The sequence below is a fragment of the Muscardinus avellanarius genome (assembly GCF_963383645.1).
Source record: "Muscardinus avellanarius genome assembly, chromosome: X".
Classification (NCBI taxonomy): domain Eukaryota; kingdom Metazoa; phylum Chordata; class Mammalia; order Rodentia; family Gliridae; genus Muscardinus; species Muscardinus avellanarius.
This window is the reverse complement of record NC_137792.1, coordinates 17525337-17542631: the sequence shown is the minus strand read 5'-3', so window position 1 is coordinate 17542631 and position 17295 is coordinate 17525337. Positions and strand designations below refer to the sequence as shown.

Sequence of the window (17295 nt, the reverse complement as noted above, 5' to 3'; positions counted from 1 at the left end):
TGAGTTCAAAATCTGGTTTTGCCTTTGTGACTGGGTAATTTATCTGAGCTTCAGTTCCCTCACCTGTACAATAAAGAACTCAAGCCAGGTGTGGTGGCACATGCCTGTAATCCCAGTACTTAGTAGGAGATAGGAGGATCAAAGGCTTGAGGCCAGGCACAGAAACTTAGTGAGATTGTTTTTTTTTTAAAAATAGGGCTGGGGGTGTAGCTTGGAGGTTGAATGCCCCTGGGTTCCATCCCTAGCATCACATACACACAAAATAACTCAGGGTTTCTTTGAGGATTAAATGAAAACGCACCCAACCTGCTGCCCACAATGCCTGGCATGTGGAATGTACTTCATAAATGCCAGTTCTAGCCAGGTGTGGTGGCGTATGCTTATAATCCCAGTACTTGGGAGGCTGAGATGGGAGGCTCATATGCTCACAGTCAGCCTCAGCTACTTAGTGAAGCCCTCCATAACTCAGTGAGACCTTTATTTTTTATTTATTATTTTGCAGTACTGGGGATGGAACCCAGGGGCATTCTATCTCCGAGCTACACCCCCAGCCCTAATATTTATTCTTTACTTTGAAACAGGGTCTCACTGAGTTGCAAAGGGCTTCACTAAGTAGCTGAGGCTGTCTGGGAACCGATCCTCCTGTCTTAGCCTCCCAAATGCTGAGATTATAAGTGTGTGCCACCATGCCGGGCCGAGACCTTGTTTTATTTTACTTACTTACTTATTTAGTTACTTATTTATTTATTTAGTGGTACTGGGGATGGAACCCAGGGGCCTTCTACCTCCAGGCTACACTCCCAGACCTATTTTATATTTTATTTGGAAACAGGGTCTAAGTAGCTGAGGCTGGCTTTGAACCTGCATGAAACTCCTGTCTCAGCCTCCCAAGCGCTGGGATTACAAGTGTGCGCCACCATGCCCAGCTGACCTTGTTTTAAAAGGTCAGCTGACCTTAGTTGAGGCCCTTTGCAACTCAGTGAGACCCTGTTTCAAAATACAGAATAAAAAAAATAAGGCTGGGGATATAGCTCAGAGATAGAATGCCCCTAGGTTCCACCCCCAGTACCATACACACACAAAAAGTCAGTTATTATTTTCATTACTAGCGTAACTTGATCTTCCATTTCTTACTTTGGAAACAGACACTGCCTTTCTTTTGGTATCAGCGTGTACCTTGAATAGCAAATATCTTGGGATTATGACATGAGTTTTTATATTCTCCAGGTAATTACTACTGTACACCATGTGGTGGTAAAACGGTGCCCTTTATTGAGAACGCTCAAGCGTTGCAACTTGAAGCATTTTTCAATTCAGTTTGTCGAAATACTTCAGTTTTCCAGTTGGATCTGGGATTATCTGTTAAAACAAAACAAAAAAGCAAATTATTCATTTAAAAGCTATTACTAGTAGTTTGGAATTTAGTTGCTCATTTCTTGACTAAACAAAATATAAAGATTACCTTTGTATACCAAATAACATACCTATTTAGGAAAAGCTAGATTTGTCCTACCTACTAATCTCAGCTATCTCCAAGGCAAATTATTCTTAATAAATTAACATCTGTACTCAAGCACCCCATAATTTACTTACAGCTCTTCTCTTGGCCACCAGGCTTTCATGGCATCTTCAGGTTTGATCTAGTTAAATCAAACAACATTGAGAGCATGGCTACAGATGTTAATGTATTTTAAAGTCACTCGCTGATTCAATGATGGTAGGTAGCTACAGTCACTTGAAAACGGGCAGAGTGTCTACTCGGGGTTATCAAGTAAATGGTCCAGAATACAGCTTTTTAATCTTAAATTGCAAGTAAAGCTCAACTAAAAGTAAGCAAAAATTCAAAAGCAACATTAATTCATCTACTGAGGGACACCCACGGTGGTTCCATAATTTTGCTTCTGTTGAGTTGCTATAAACATGAGAATGCATGGAGCATAATTATATGGCATCAATAAAATTCCCAAAAACACAGAATAAAAAGGGACACATTAAAAAAAAATGGAGCATTTTTTAATTTAGTGAATCAATACTTTGAAAGAAGTGCTACTTCCAAGAGTATTAGAGCCTTAGACTCTTATTAGATTTAAATGTTTTAAATTTGACTTCACACTAACCACGCTCCTTGCTAAAGTGCATCTATCTTTATATTAAAAAACAACCCATTTGTAATCACTGTAATTCACTGATTTTTGAGCCAGTTTCTGGTGGGTTTGCAGAACAGTTTGGCTTTGTGATCAAAGTTAGTTACAGTACCAACTTTCTCATCTCTACATAGATCTGATGGCTCGTAAAAGGGATTTGAAGTTATGCATTGAAGGTATTCTGAGCACTTGGTACTTTATAAATTAGTCATGAGGCGAGTCTACATTTATTGATTAAGCTTACAGATAGAAATACGAGCTTAAAAGCATTTCTTGATAAGTAGGGTACATCCCCCTGGCACAGCAAAACCAACTGATGCATAATGTCACCACCAAGCAAGTGTGTGCTAAGTAACCATCTCCTGAGAGATCAGTGAGATTTCCCAGGAAGTAAAAATGAACCATGAAAGGTATTACAGGACAAGCATTACACGTTTCAGAAAACAAGGTAACTATCTACTTGTTTTAACCTTTGGGGGCCACAGGCACTTTAATAATGATAAAAACTATAGATTCTTCCTCTGGAAAAAGGTACATGTCTAACCACATACTGTGTGTTTTATTTTTAATTAACAAATAATGATTGGATATATTTATGGGCTTGGTTATTCTTTCAACACACATTTACTGAGTACCTGTTATATGGCAACTCTTCAAACTATTATTGCATCCAGACAGTGTTCACCAGTTGCCCCTGGGGTTACATTCTAATTCTAATTTTAGACTGTGGTAAGTGCTTTTCAAAACAGGTTGTGAGGATAGCACATGGAGGGGATAGAGTGGTGAGGAAAGACTTTCAAGATGACATTTAAGCTGAAAGGAGAGTGAAGAGAAGAGTCAGTCATAAAGAGAACAATCCAGAAAAAACAGCAAGGGCAAAGGCCCTGAAGTAGGAATCAGCTTAGCACATCTAGGGAACAGAAAAGGCAGACATCCGAGCATCCGAGGCTAGAGAGTAAATTCCCACCTCTGCCTATGGCTAATGTTACCTTTCTTTCTTTCTTTCTTTTTTTTTTTTTTGGTTTGCTAAGGAATTAAGTCCTGGGCGCCTGTATTTTTGTATTATTCTAAAACAATGATTTATTCCTTCAATACTCTAATACTTTTAAATTTCCTAACCAGTATGTGTAAAACACTTGACTTATATAAGAGAAAGATCTAAAGGTTTTCAGATGTTATTTAAAGTTTCCTAATGTGTTTTGGCCAGACACTACTTCAGGGATTATCTATATAGTCTCCGTAATGAAAGCATGTATCTGTTTCAATCTTTTATTTTTTCAACTGACAAAGAGAAAATCAATTGCTTCAGTGTTCGTTAAGCCAGATTTTGTCAAAGGCTTTTTTCTACACGTAGACTTTCCTTGTGACTGTTTTCTTGGCTTATAATATAGGAAGAAATCCCATACCTTTCCTCTAAATTTGTTCTATTAAGTTTCCACTCTGTCCTTCTTTGTTTTTTGTTTATTTGTTTTTGGAATATTGTATTTCTCTGAACACTCAAGCTTTCACATTCACAGCATTAAACCTTATGTTCTGCTTTATCCAGTTTCAGCTACTTCTCAGTCCAGAGAATGTCTGTATTTCATGATTTCTGCTTAGCAATATTTACTTCATTTATGAAATCAGGACAGTTCTATTACAAAGAAAGATTATCCTAACGCTGGCATTTTTTGGCTCCAGCCATGCCTTTAGCAGAAAAATCAACATGACTTACTGTTTCACTACCAGGTTTCCAGCCAGCAGGGCAGACTGAAAAGAAAAAAAAGCGGGGGGTGGGGGGAGGCAAAAGAGTTTAAAAACAAGAGTTTAGGCTTTTTTGCAACTCCTGAACTGTTTCCCTATGAAACTGAAATTAAAAGACTATATTAATAAGAACATTTCCAGATCACCAAGCTCTTGACTTCACACTAAGGAATTTTAGTCATGGAACTTATAGCAGGCAAGTAATCTATTTCCATTTTTACCAACTGTATTTAGTTACACTTACAGTATAAGAAACTAAACTGAATATCTATTAAAGTTGTAAAGTTTAGATATCCAGTGAATTAAAATCCCTGGGCACAGCAAAAATTACTCTGAATTTACATAAACTTCCAGTAAGTTTGTTTGCCTTGTATCTTATATTTATGCCATGGTTTGCTATTTGTAAAAAGACTTAAAGACTTTAGAATGAGTCTTAGCCAGGCATGGTGGTACACACGTGTAATCTCAGTACTTGGGAGGCTGAGACAGGGGGATTGCAGGTTCGTGGCCAGCCTCAGCTACTTAGTGAGGCCCTTTGCAAATTAGTGAGACCCTGTTTCAAAATGAATAAAAAATAGGGCTGGGCTGTAGCTCAGAGGCCCTGAGCTACAGCCCAGGGTTCAATCTAAAGTACTGCAAAAAAATAAAAATAAAAAGGATGCTGATTGCTAGACTACAGTTGCTCTGGAGGCTGAGGCAGGAAGACTGCAAATCAGAGGCCAGCCTCAGCAATTTAGCAAGACCATATCTCAAATTAAAATATAAAAAGGGGTTGGGAATGTAGCTTAGTTGACAGAGCACTTGTCTAGTATTTATAAGACTCTGGGTTTAATCCCTATTACTAAAAAAAGGAATATACCCCGACTCAGGAATTAAATTACAATTTTAAAAGAAATATACATATTGTACTTTAACAAAATCTAACCTTTTTCATTTAGCTATCATTAAAATTCTGAATAAAAGGATTGGGAATAGACCCAGGTGTGGTGGCACACACTTGTAATCCCAGTGCTTGGGAGGCTGAGACAGGAGGATCACACAGGTTCGAAGCCAGCCTCAGCTACTTAGTGAGGCTCTCAGCAACTTAGTGAGACCCTGTTTTCAAATAAAGTATAAAATAGGTCTGGGAGTATAGCCCGGAGGTAGAAAGCCCCTGGGTTCCACCCTCAGTACAAAAAAAAAAAAAAAAAAAAAGGATTCGGAATAAAAGTTTGTCAGTGTGACACTGAATAACTCTGAGAATTACCATTACTTAAAAGATCTAAATCCACTGGGGAAGGCCTAAATGAGTGATGTGTGCATGTACGCCTCTACCATCTTCTACCCCATTAAGATGTATGACTACAATGTACCAATTAAGAAAATATCAAAATCTGATAATGTAAATATGTGAATAAATCCTGCTTTACAAAACATTGCCATATCTATACATTTTAAGTTTGCAGAAACATAACTTGAAAAATTGCAGTTGTAGAGACTTTTTGAATTCATCTGAAAGAATCATGCAAATATTTCTGCATATGATTCAATAAGCAGAATATACTAGAAACATTTGGTTAAAGGCACTTTAAAGCAAGGCGTGGTGGCACATGCTTGCAGTCCCAGAACTTGGGAGGCTTAGTCAAGAGGACTGCAGGTTTGCACCCAGCCTCAGCTACTTAGTGAGGCCCTCCTCAACTTAGTGAGACCTTGTTTCAAAAGAAATAATAAAAAATAAGGCTGGCTCAGAGATAAAATGCTCCTAGATTCAATCCTCAGTACTGAAAAACAAAAACAAAAGCACTTTAAATAATAATTTGGTTTGCTAAAAGGATCTAATATAGAGAAAACCGAGTACTCTGGATCCACCCAAATTAGTCTTAGATAAGAAACCGAACTATGCAACTGTCTCTTACACTAAAAAATCAAAAGGTCAGAAGGGAAGGGTACCTTCTCCATGTTTGTCGGTGTACTGGAATGCCTGAACCAAACGTAGTGTTTCATCCACTGATCTACCCACAGGTAGGTCATTCAGAGTAATTTGTCTCAGGATTCCTTTGTCATCAATAATAAAGAGGCCTCTGTGAAACACAAGAGTGGTAGGGGTGAGGATATTTTACTTAAGTACTAATGTGAATCCCTGTATCATCCATGCAGAAGGATGCTATCCAGGACCAAAAATACACTACCTACCTGCACTAGTGGCATTTATATGTGTGTACACTCACAACCCCTTCCCCCCATCTACTGTACAAATGGGTTATTAGTGTTAAATGGCAGCTTTAAAATTTTGTTTTTGACTATCAAATGTATATACAGTTGCTTAAGATAATCTCACTTTAAAACTATGTATATATATTACTTTAGAAATAACTAACTTAAAAGAATTATTAAAATAAAATGAAATAATACAGTATTAGATAATTTTACTTGGGCAATGTTCAAATAATTCTAAATTTTAAAATTGCCCCAGTCTTTAGCAGCATACTCACTCTTTGGAATAACTTAACTTAGTAATAGATTTTATGAAAGTAGAAAACATTTAGTATCACAAAGAGAAACTACTGGTAGTGTTACATGATACAATATAGATGAACAGTGAAAATAAGGTGCTGAATGGAAGAAGGCAGCCATCAAAGAGCACATATTGTAGGATTCTATTTATTTGAAATGTCCAGAATAGGTAACTTATTGAGATGTAAAGTAGATTAATGGTTGCCTAGAATCAAGGGAAAAGGGTTGGGGGAAATAGAGAAGGCCGAGTAATGTGTACAGGAGTATTAAAATGGAATATTGCAAATGTTCTAAAATTGTGGTGATAGTTGCAAAGCTCTGTGAATATGCTAAAAACCACTGAATTATATACTTTAAATGGGTGAATTATATGGTATGTGAATTATATCTTGATAAAGTTGTTATCAGAACAAAGGATTTAAAATACTGAAATGTTCACATAAAACATTAAAAATACTGGCAATGAAAAGCAAATAAAGCAATTTAATTATAATAAAACTACAACTGTTTTTAAGCTAGGACTGCCCCCTTTTCAAAGAATTTTATTAGCATTTTTTTAGCTAAAGTAATACAGTAAGAGCTGCTAGAAAATATATTGCCTTAGTTTTTTGCATTCCAAAGACACAAGTGATACTATGATATTTGTATTTGGAAAAAATTTACTGGAATCAGTTTGGAAAAGAAAAAAATGGGCGAACAGTTGGAGGGATCTGGATTCATGTCTCAGCTCTGCCATTATCTATATATCTTTAGCTAAGCTCATAAAATTCTATGAATCTCTTTTATTTGTTTAAAAAAAAACCAGGGTTGGTCAAAGACCTCTAAATAATCCTCCATGTCTAACAGTGTATGATATTAACACCGGTTTAAGTAGGGAATTCACCAATTATATTAAAGAGTATCTACAACATGGCTACAAATAAGAGCAAAACATTATTTCTTGATCAAAATTTATATCTTCTAGCTCATAAATAATATTAATTTCCAGAAGGATTGTAAACATTCTTCGAGTTTTTTTTTTTTTTTTTTTTTTTTTTTGGCGGGTCTGAGGATGAAACCCAGGGGCATTTGACCTCCGAGCTACACCCCCGCCCTACTTTTTATTCTTTATTTTGAAACAGGGCCTCACTAAGTAGCTGAGGCTGTCCGCAAACCACGATCCTCTGGTCTCAGCCTCCTGAATGCTGGGATTATAAGCGTGCGCCACCACGCCCGGCTTTTCTTGGAGTTTTCATAATGTAAACAACTAAAGAGTACCTAAGAGTATGGCCTGAGTCCTCAAGATAGACACCATAGTCCTTTGAGATCTGATGGTTCAAGTCCGAAAGAAGTGGAATCTTAATTGACCCAAGTCCTCCCTGTTTTCGAGGAGTATTAATCCTGTAAGAAACAGAACAGTTACCTCTCAGAGCTAATTAGGCAGCATGTATCAACATTCTCTGCATATGCATGCTCACATACTTGAACACACAGAATATATATGTTCTTTCTTTAACAAACCAGGCTGATATATTCTCTATTTTCTTGTCTTTTTCCTACTTAACAATATATTCCTATCTCTTAAGCGCTAGACATTGATAAATGAAACACACAAATGTTTACTGATAGATATTAAACTGTTAGCAGTTTTTCTTTTTTGGTGGTACTGGGGTTCCCGAAGACCCTTCTACCTCCGGGGTACACTCCCAGACCTATTTTTATATTTTTATTTGGAAACAGGGTCTCTTAAGCCAGAGCGGCTGGCTTTGAACTTGCGTGATCCTCCTGTCTCCGCCTCCCAAGCGCGGGGATTACAAGTGTGCGCCACCACACCCGGCTCAGTTTTTTTTATAAACACTGCTGGAAAATATTTGTTTTCTCATCTTTATACACTTGTCTAATTTCTGGAAGTGGATTTGATAGATTAAAGGACATGCACTGTTATAAGCATAACCTTAAAACTGTTACCCAATTGATCATAACAGTCATAGAACCCAGTAGTTTCTACTGCATTTAATAATTTAATCCCCCCAATTTTGAAATGTCCTTAGGCATTATAACTTCACTGATATGGCACCTTCTTTGCATTACTCTCAGATAAATCTATTCCTCGATTTCCTTTCTTTGTGGTACTGAGGGATTGAACCCAGAGGCAATCTACCTCTGAGCCATACCCCTGGCCTTTTTGTTTTAAACAGGGTCTCAAAATTGCTGAGAATCTCACTAAGTTGCTGAAGTTGTCCTCAAACCTGTGATCCTCCTGTCTCAGCTTCCCAGTATTGGGGATTACAGCCATGTATCACCATGCCCAGCTTTATTTCTGAATTTTCTGATCACTGAAATGTACCGTGTTAAGTGTTATGCCCTCATGATTTAAAAGTAAATCCATTCTCTTTTCCTACAAATTTAAGGGTAAAATACTGACCAGGCCAAATGGGTAAACTGTGAATCAACAGAGCATGCAACCACTTCAGTATTGACAGCTCTGAATTCTTCAATTCTATCACCAAAAGCGATGATTTCAGTTGGACACACGAATGTGCTGAAAGTTAAAAAAAGAAAATAATTCAGTATTCTCAGTATAATATATACTTGATCTTTCAGATGACTTAATTTTTTACAAATACCTTGACTATATAAAAACACATCTTAAGGACAATTTTATATATGGGCCCTTTCAATATGAAACAGTTAATAGATTATCATTTGATCAAATATTTAATAAATATATATTACAGAGTTCCCAATTACATCTCAATAAATTTTCTTTTTATAACTCAACGGACCAGTGATCAATGTTCCCTTTTCCTTTATAGCACTACTCCTATTTCATTAGCATTTTCTTCACAATATTTTGTATTTATAATAGTGATTTATAGTTTTCAAGGGATCTATACCAATTTTACATCACTTCACTATTTTCTTTATATTCCTATACCAACCCTCTGAGCTAGATGCATCTACCTGCATTTTGGAGACGAGACAATGTTCTCCATTTCCCTAAACCCCTTCTGGATTGGTCCTCTTCCGCTTTGTCTCCCAGTCCTGTTCTGCCAGGGATTTTATACCTTAATATCATGTCATCAGAGGCATGTTTAAAGAATATTTCTTAGGGCAGTATTTTCAAAACATAGTATGGACTTCTTAAACTAGTGAGTTCCAACTAACTCTAAATAAGTGAAATATAACAGAAAATATGAATATATCATACATAGTAAGGGTAATTTATAAATAAAACATATTATGCATACATAAATGCATATGTATGTAACATGTCTGCCTGTGTTCAGCGTGATATTCAAAATATTTATCAATCTTTTTTTTTTTTTTTTTGGTGGTACTGGGGTTCCTGGAAGCCCTTCTACCTCCAGGCTACATTCTGAGACCTATTTCATATCTTTTATTTGGAAACAGGGTCTCTTAAGCCAGCGCGGCTGGCTTCGAACCTGCGCGATCCTCCTGTCTCCACCTCCCAAGCGCGGGGGTTACAAGCGTGCGCCACCACGCCCGGCACAATACTTATCAATCTTAACTCAAAGCTGGCTTTAGCTCTGAAGCCTTCTGAAAGGGACCAGGTAGGAGGCCCAACTTGGGGAAGTGGCTATTTACCACCTGGTATGGAAGTTTTCTTCAGTATCTTAGCAATGAGCATGGCTATGTTGGTGCATACAAACTAAATGTTACACCATGTATGTATGTATATTGGGTGGGTGGCAATGAAAAATGTATTTCCTATGGTGGGTCATGGCCATCAAAATTTCAAAAACATAGACTTTTAGGGGAAAAGTTCCTACCTGAGCCCAATACAAGATTTTAAAATGCTTCTTTTGTTCAAACACTATACTGTTCCAGAGTTATGTCCCTGGAAACCTGTGCTATATTATGTATTTTTAATATTTTCTAAAGGGTAGATATGGTCAGACTCTGACCATTCCTATGATCCCAAGAAATGCTACCCAAAGATACATTTGCCTTTTGTGAAGACAGAGAAAAAAATTCCAGCAGGAGAAGGGTTACATTTGTGACTTTCCTCCTTGTCAACTGGCAATGCCCCAGATTTCTTCCTTCTCTGACCAGACCCAGTCCGGCATTACATAGAAACAACAGGAGGAAGCGATGTTGGCTCCTTGCCTCAGAAGACCATTGTGAACATCATGCGCTAATGAGGTGTGGCTTATTCATTACGGAGCTTTAAAGAACACAGGAGAAACTCAGAGAACATTTTTCTGCTATGTTAGACCAATTTCAATATTCAGGATTAGTGTTATATATACTTAACACTGGTTTTACAACAAACTAAATTTAAAATGTACTACAGGCCAAATCCAGCCTTTTTCTTTTTTCTTTTTCGTAAAGTTGCAGTGGAACAGAGTAACAGTCGTGAGTTCCTGTTGTGTCTGCCGCTGCTCGTGTGCAATACTGATAAAGTTGAGTAGCTGCACAGAGATTATCACAAGACTAAAACATCTCTTATTTGGTCCTTTACAGGAGGTTTGTCAACTCCTAGCCTAGAAACAACCTATAGAAATGGTTTTAAGAATACCCTCTCTATAAATTTAATTTTTTAAAATATTTTTTATTTGGAAACAGGGTCTCACTAAGTTGCTGAGAGCCTCACTAAGTAGCTGAGGCTGGCTTTGAACCCGTGCGATCCTCCTGTCTCAGCCTCCCAAGTGCGGGGATTACAAGTGTGCGCCACCACGCCCGGCTTAAATTTCATTTTTTTGAGTGTGTGATGTTGGGGATTGAATCTGGGTCATTGTGCATAACAGGCAAATGCTCTAACCCTGAGCTACACTCCAAGCCCAAGAATAATTTTCATTTAGTCCTACTGGAAAAGGGCTTAGTGGCAAAGACTGAGAAATCTTTTAACTTTTTGTAACCAAAAATAAATTGAGTTATAAAAAAAGGATAAAAGTTGGGGTAAACAACTCTCTTTTTGGTCTCCACTTTCATGGGATTGGAAGGTACTCAGAATAGTATTTTTCAAAGTAAATTAAATCCTTGATGTGGATAAAGCTACAAGAGTATTTACTGAGTCAGCTTTCTCACCATCCACAAACATGCTCACTGTCATAAAGTTAAAGAAAAAACCTCACATTAACTGTACATCTCAGTAGGTATAATACTAAGAGTTTCAAGAAAATGTTCAAATCCCTGGGAAGGAAAAGATATGGCAAAGAATAAAAATGACAAAACTATTAAGCAGAATCATGGCATAAATCTTGCTATTAACTGCCTTCTAAAATAATATCAGTTCACTTTCTTGCCTTAGTAGATATAGTTTAATGAATTTACTGTAGCTTTAAATTATTCTATTATGATAACACTATATGTAGATATAAGTAAAAATACTTAGGTCAGTGGAGATGCTATCCTTCTGAATACAGTCATCTTGATCTTCTTTTTAAAAATAGCTGAATAAGCCGGGCGTGGTGGCACACGCTTGTAATCCCCGCGCTTGGGAGGCTGAGACAGGAGGATTGCACGGGTTCGAAGCCAGCCTCAGCTACTTAGTGAGGCTCTCAGCAACTTAGTGAGACCCTGTTTGCAAATAAAGTATAAAAAAGGTCTGGGAGTATAGCCCGGAGGTAGAAAGCCTCTGGGTTCCACCCCCAGTACCACCAAAAAACTAAAAAAATTAAGAAACAAAATAAAAATAGCTGAATAAAAATTCTAATTATCTAACATTCTTAAATAATGAATGGTAAAAGACTGAAGTTTTACCAACTGCTATTTACATGTATTACTTACAAATCAAGCGGGTAGAAGAAAAAAACCAAGTATTTCCCACGATAATCAGTTAATTTGAGTTCCTTAAATTCTCCATTTATCACAGCTGTTCCTTCCCAATAAGGTGCTGGCTTGGAAACTAAGAAAGAAAAAGACATGATGTTTTGTAATATTGAGAAAGTTGGTGGAATGGAAATTAGGACTTCTAAACAGTTGGACCATGTTGGCAGTCTGATGAAGATTAGACTTCTTAGAGGTTAGTATTATTGAGTATATAAAATAAAATACACAGACTAACAAAGGAGAATAATTATACTAAGACAGCCAGAATACTAAAAAACCCAAATTGTTTTTATTAATACTTTAAAGCTGAAAGATCTGGCAGTGATCTAATAACTATCCAAGATAGTGTAAATTAGTGTAAATGATACTTTAAGATACCTATATTTTGGGTATTGGGGATTGAACTCAGAGGCTCTTCCACTTCGAGCTACAACCCTAGCACTTTTTTTTTTTTTGAGGAACTAGGAATTGAACTCATGGGTATTCTACTTCCAAGCTATACCTCAGCCCTATTTTTATTCTTTATTTTGAAACAGGGTCTCACTAAGTAGTTGAGGCTGGCTTTGAACTGCTATCCTTCTGTCTCAGCCTCCCAAGTAGTAGATTACAAGCATGCGCCACCATGCCGGGCTAGGATACCTATAATAAGCATAATGTAGCATGAACATATCTGTGAGTCTAGTGTCAACACTTATAGGTGATTTGTTGTCGATGTCCATATTGGAAGAAGTGCTAAATTTCATTTGGGGGTTAGTGAAAATAAAGGATTTTTCTATCCATGCTCACATACCCTTTACATTCCAACCCTGTACTAAACCCTACTTGGATACTTTAACTCCTCCTCCAAGTTGTCAACTTCCTACATTTCAAATAATTAGATTTTCTTTTCTGTAATGAGTCTTGCAGGTATACTAATTTAGTCTGTCCAGTTTCTCACACACACAGGGAGGACTGGCTGCAGATGAGCCTACATTCAAGGAGGGAGAAATGTACAAATATCAGGCCTGAATAATTCCAGATTATGGGATACTTTTCTTAGAAGGCTTTGGAAAAAAAAAAGACACCCCAATGAACAGGTTTCAAGTGGCAGGATGGAACTCAAATGGTTGATTCTCCTTTCTTGTAAGGGCACACTGTAACTCTAGCCAATATCCTTTGATAATAATGTACCTTCGCCAGGCGTGGTGGCGCACGCTTGTAATCCCTACGCTTGGGAGGTGGAGACAGGAAGATCGTGCAGGTTCGAAGCCAGCCTCGCTGGCTTAAGAGACCCTTTTTCCAAATAAAAATATAAAATAGGTCTGGGAGTATAGCCTGGAGAAGGGTTTCCAGGAACCCCAGTAACACCAAAAAAAAAAAAAAAAAATAATAATGTACCTTCATGTTGTTAACTAACATTCAGATAGCTCTTGTACTTTCAGAACCATTATATATATTGAGGTTAATACTTGCTTCCAAGTTTGACTAAGTTCCCTAGAAAGTAAGGTCCTTTGGTATAACTGCCAGCATTTGTGACAACTCTGAAAAGTGATAAACTGAAGATGAATTCCTCTGTGCAGTTAATATGTAACATGTGATTACTTACCTTGAACCAGCAGGCTTTATCATATAAATAATCCTGATCTGATTAGGTAAAAGCCAGGAGGGAGAATTAGAAGGGTAGAAAACTGTATGTGCTTTATTTACATTACGTAAAATGCTACTCAAGTGAGGTTATAATAATTCTAGTGATCTGTTACAGTGACACTCCTTAAAGACTTTAGAATATCGGGGAAACTATAATGGAAAATTAAATTTTATTCTAAATATTGATTTTGAAAATTTGGTTCTTAAGAACTATACTTAGTCTGCTAAGATCTATAAATGGATTTTTCAAAGCCACTCCTTACATTTACTTAAAAACAAAAATTAGCCAAGTATGGTGGCATATGCGTGTAATCTCAGTACTTGGGAAGCAGCTCCAGGAGGCTAGCCTCAGCAATTATTGAGACCTTGTTTTTTTTTTTTTTTTTCCTTTTTGCAGTACTGGGGATGGAACCCAGGGCATTCTACCTCTGAGCTACACCCCCTGCCCTATTTTTTATTTTTTATTTTGAAACAGGGTCTCGCTAAGTTGCAGAGGGCCTCACTAAGTAGCTGAGGCTGTTCCCGAACTGCTATCGTCTAGTCTCAGCCTCCCGAATGCTGGGATTACACCACGCCTGGCTGAGACCTTGTTTCAAAATAAAAAATAAAAAGGGCCAGGGTTGTAGTTTAGAGGTAGAATGCCCTGGGTTCAACCCCAATACCTAACAAGACAAAATTAAAAGGGCCAGGGTATAGCTCAGAGGTAGAATGCCTCTGAGTTCAACCCCCAGTATAAAAATGTTGTCCTGAATATAAATTATAAAACTAAAGATTTTGGTGAATGTAGAAAACTATAAAGATACTTACATTTTTCTCTCTTCATAACCCCAATTAATTTAATTACTGTTAACATCTTGATATCTTACCTTTCAGTCTTTATTTTTTATTTTTTGTGGTACTGGGGGTGGAAATGGGGCATTCTACCTCTAAGCTACACCCCAGCCCTATTTTTTAATCTTTATTTTGAAACAGGGTCTCACTAAGTTGTGGAGGGCCTCACTAAATAGCTGAGGCTGGCCATGAAACTGTTATCCTCCTGTCTCAGCCTCCTAAGTACTGGGATTACAAGTGTGCTTTACCTCGCCCGGCTACCTTTCAGTCTTTTTTAAACATACAAATTTGAATAACGTTGTACCCTCATTTATTTTTTTCTCTTTTCTTAAAGGAAACAAATTATGAATAGTTTTTCTTGTTACTAAAAGTCATTTAAAATATGGCCTTATTGACTCCATAAGATCCCATTTTATAAATAAAAATCCTTTAATTCTAGATGAGCCTATATATGGCACAGAAATGTACCATATACATAAAATATGAAAACATTTGCTGGTAAAGTTATAATTACTAACACTATTTTTGCTTCCATAAGCAGCTTTAAGTGAATTTTTATTCCTATGGAAAGTATATGTGTTGTCACTAAACACATATTTCTTTTTTTTTCTTTTTTCTTTTGTGGTGCTGGAGATTGAACCTAGGAATGTTCTACTTCTGAGATACATCCCCAGCCCTATTTTATTTTGAAACAAGAGTTTTGCAAAGTTGCTGAAGCTGGCCTCGAACTTCTGTGGCATTTCAAAATGTCTTCCCAGGCAAGTGAAACCAACAGGACTTTGGAAATACTATGACTTTAAAAGCGCAAGACTGGCTTTCTAAAAACAAAAATCCAAGAGTAGTTAACTTTCAGCATGAAAGAACTACAAATGTTTAAAAAGGCAAAACAGTTTTTCTCGTTTTCACCCCTACCCCATCCTAAATAGCAACATCCCATATATCTCTGGTATTCATAATTGTGAAGCATTGCTTTTTTTCACTGAATATTGGCAAAGAACATGCTGTAACAATCACAAAAGCCAAATACACACCTACAGAATGTCAAGTGATCTGTAGGAAAAGTAGGTTACTGAAAAGTAAGGAAGGTGTAGTCTTTATCTCTAGGTCCTGGTTACTTCTTTTTGGCTAATCTTAGCATTCAGATGCAGCAGGTATCTTAGTCTGACGTGTCCTTCCTGAAAGTGGCCATTAGCTTCGTAAGCTGGTCAGAAATGCAAATACTGGACAGAAATGCAAATAACCAAAAGCCAAATTGGCAGGACACAAACTTGCCACTAGATTTATCATGAACGCACCAAATGTGTTACTTCTAAGTCCTCCCCTCTCCGTTTCCCTCCAAATTTCACTGTAAGAAATTCTTCATTTCTGAGGAACACAAAGAATTCCTATTAACTAGACAGCTTCGGGGAGGATGGCTTTTAATAGTCTTCTTTATAAAGATGCGACCAAAAAGGAAGGAAGAAAAAGCGAAACGTTTGACCTCCTGAACATTTTGTTTAGCCAGTGTTTTTTGTTTAATCGAACTTTCTGTGAATCATTATTGAACCTACTAATGTATTCTCTGAATTAGTACTCGCAAAGAGACAGGCCAAACTCTAGGCACTCCGAGGAAGTGCTTCAGTTTACACAACATCCTTAACTTCTGCAAGCCCGGGATTAGGGCCACCCTCTTTTCTCTCATCTGTGGCTTTTGGGGTAACCACTACCTCTTCCAATATCCGATCAGTGGAAACAATCCCTTTCTTCACAACTGGAACCCCCTTCCATCTTCCGCCCCAAAGAAAGAGGCCTGCAGACCCGGGACCCGGGGGCAGCCGCCCAGCCCCCCCACCCCGGAGCATCCGGAGGCAAGCTACCCAAGTCACCCGACTCTCTCCATCCCCACACCCATCCTTGGCAGGGCACCACCTACTCTTGGCTTTGCTTAGGTGCAGGGAGTGTTCTGCGACCGACACCCGGGAAGTCTCCCCGGGGTACACTTGTCCCCCCGCGTAGAAGTGGCACTCCTCTTCGCGTGTCCGGGGCCTCTCCTCCGCCTCCACGCTCTGCTGAGCCCCAGCGGGCAGCAGAAACAGCAGCAGCGGCAGCAGCAGCTTTCGGCTCCAACTAGGAGCCTGACTTCTCGCAGCTGCGAACCGCCGCGGCGCCTCCATGGCCACGCGAGCGCAAATACACGTCCCTTGGCGCGAGCGCGGTTTCTCCCGCCGCCAGGCAGTTACAACCGCGTGCACGATACCCGCGCGAACCAGGGCGCGGCCTCGCGAGACTTGCTCCGCCCCACTACGCCCCCCCGCCACGTGGGCTCTGGCCCCGCCTCCTCGGCCCCGCCCCCAAGCTGCTATTTGCGCCTGCGCCTTGGGCCGCCGGGAATTTCGCTCTGTCAGCTAAGGCAGCCTACGGGCGGCACCAGCCTCTTCAGGCTCCCCATTACTTTTGTTTTAGGCGACCTTCTATGCCCAGCCCTCCTTTCTACACAGCCTCACCACAGCACACTTTCGCCTCAAACGATGAAAATAATCTATATGCCTTCCATCGACTTACATCTTTCGTCGCCCTCCTCCTCCTCCTCCTCCTCCTCCTCCTCCTCCTCCTCCTCCTCCTCCTCCTCTTCTTCTTCTTCTTCTTCTTCTTCTTCTTCTTCTTCTTCTTCCTCTCTCTCTCTCTCTCTCTCTCTCTCTCCCTC

At 38.6% G+C, this 17295-nt stretch overlaps 1 protein-coding gene across 1 annotated transcript; it reads right to left on the bottom strand.

Annotated features, from left to right (window-relative positions):
- Positions 1-1308: 1308 nt before the first annotated feature.
- On the bottom strand, positions 1309-16765 carry PRDX4 (peroxiredoxin 4; the record flags this gene model as incomplete). The annotated part of the gene is made up of 7 exons (XM_080718810.1): positions 1309-1359; positions 3859-3893; positions 5817-5947; positions 7638-7760; positions 8785-8901; positions 12114-12231; positions 16525-16765. 7 exons carry the CDS (start codon positions 16763-16765, stop codon positions 1309-1311), a joined length of 816 nt encoding a protein of 271 aa, XP_080574936.1.
- Between the last annotated feature and the right edge of the window lie 530 nt (positions 16766-17295).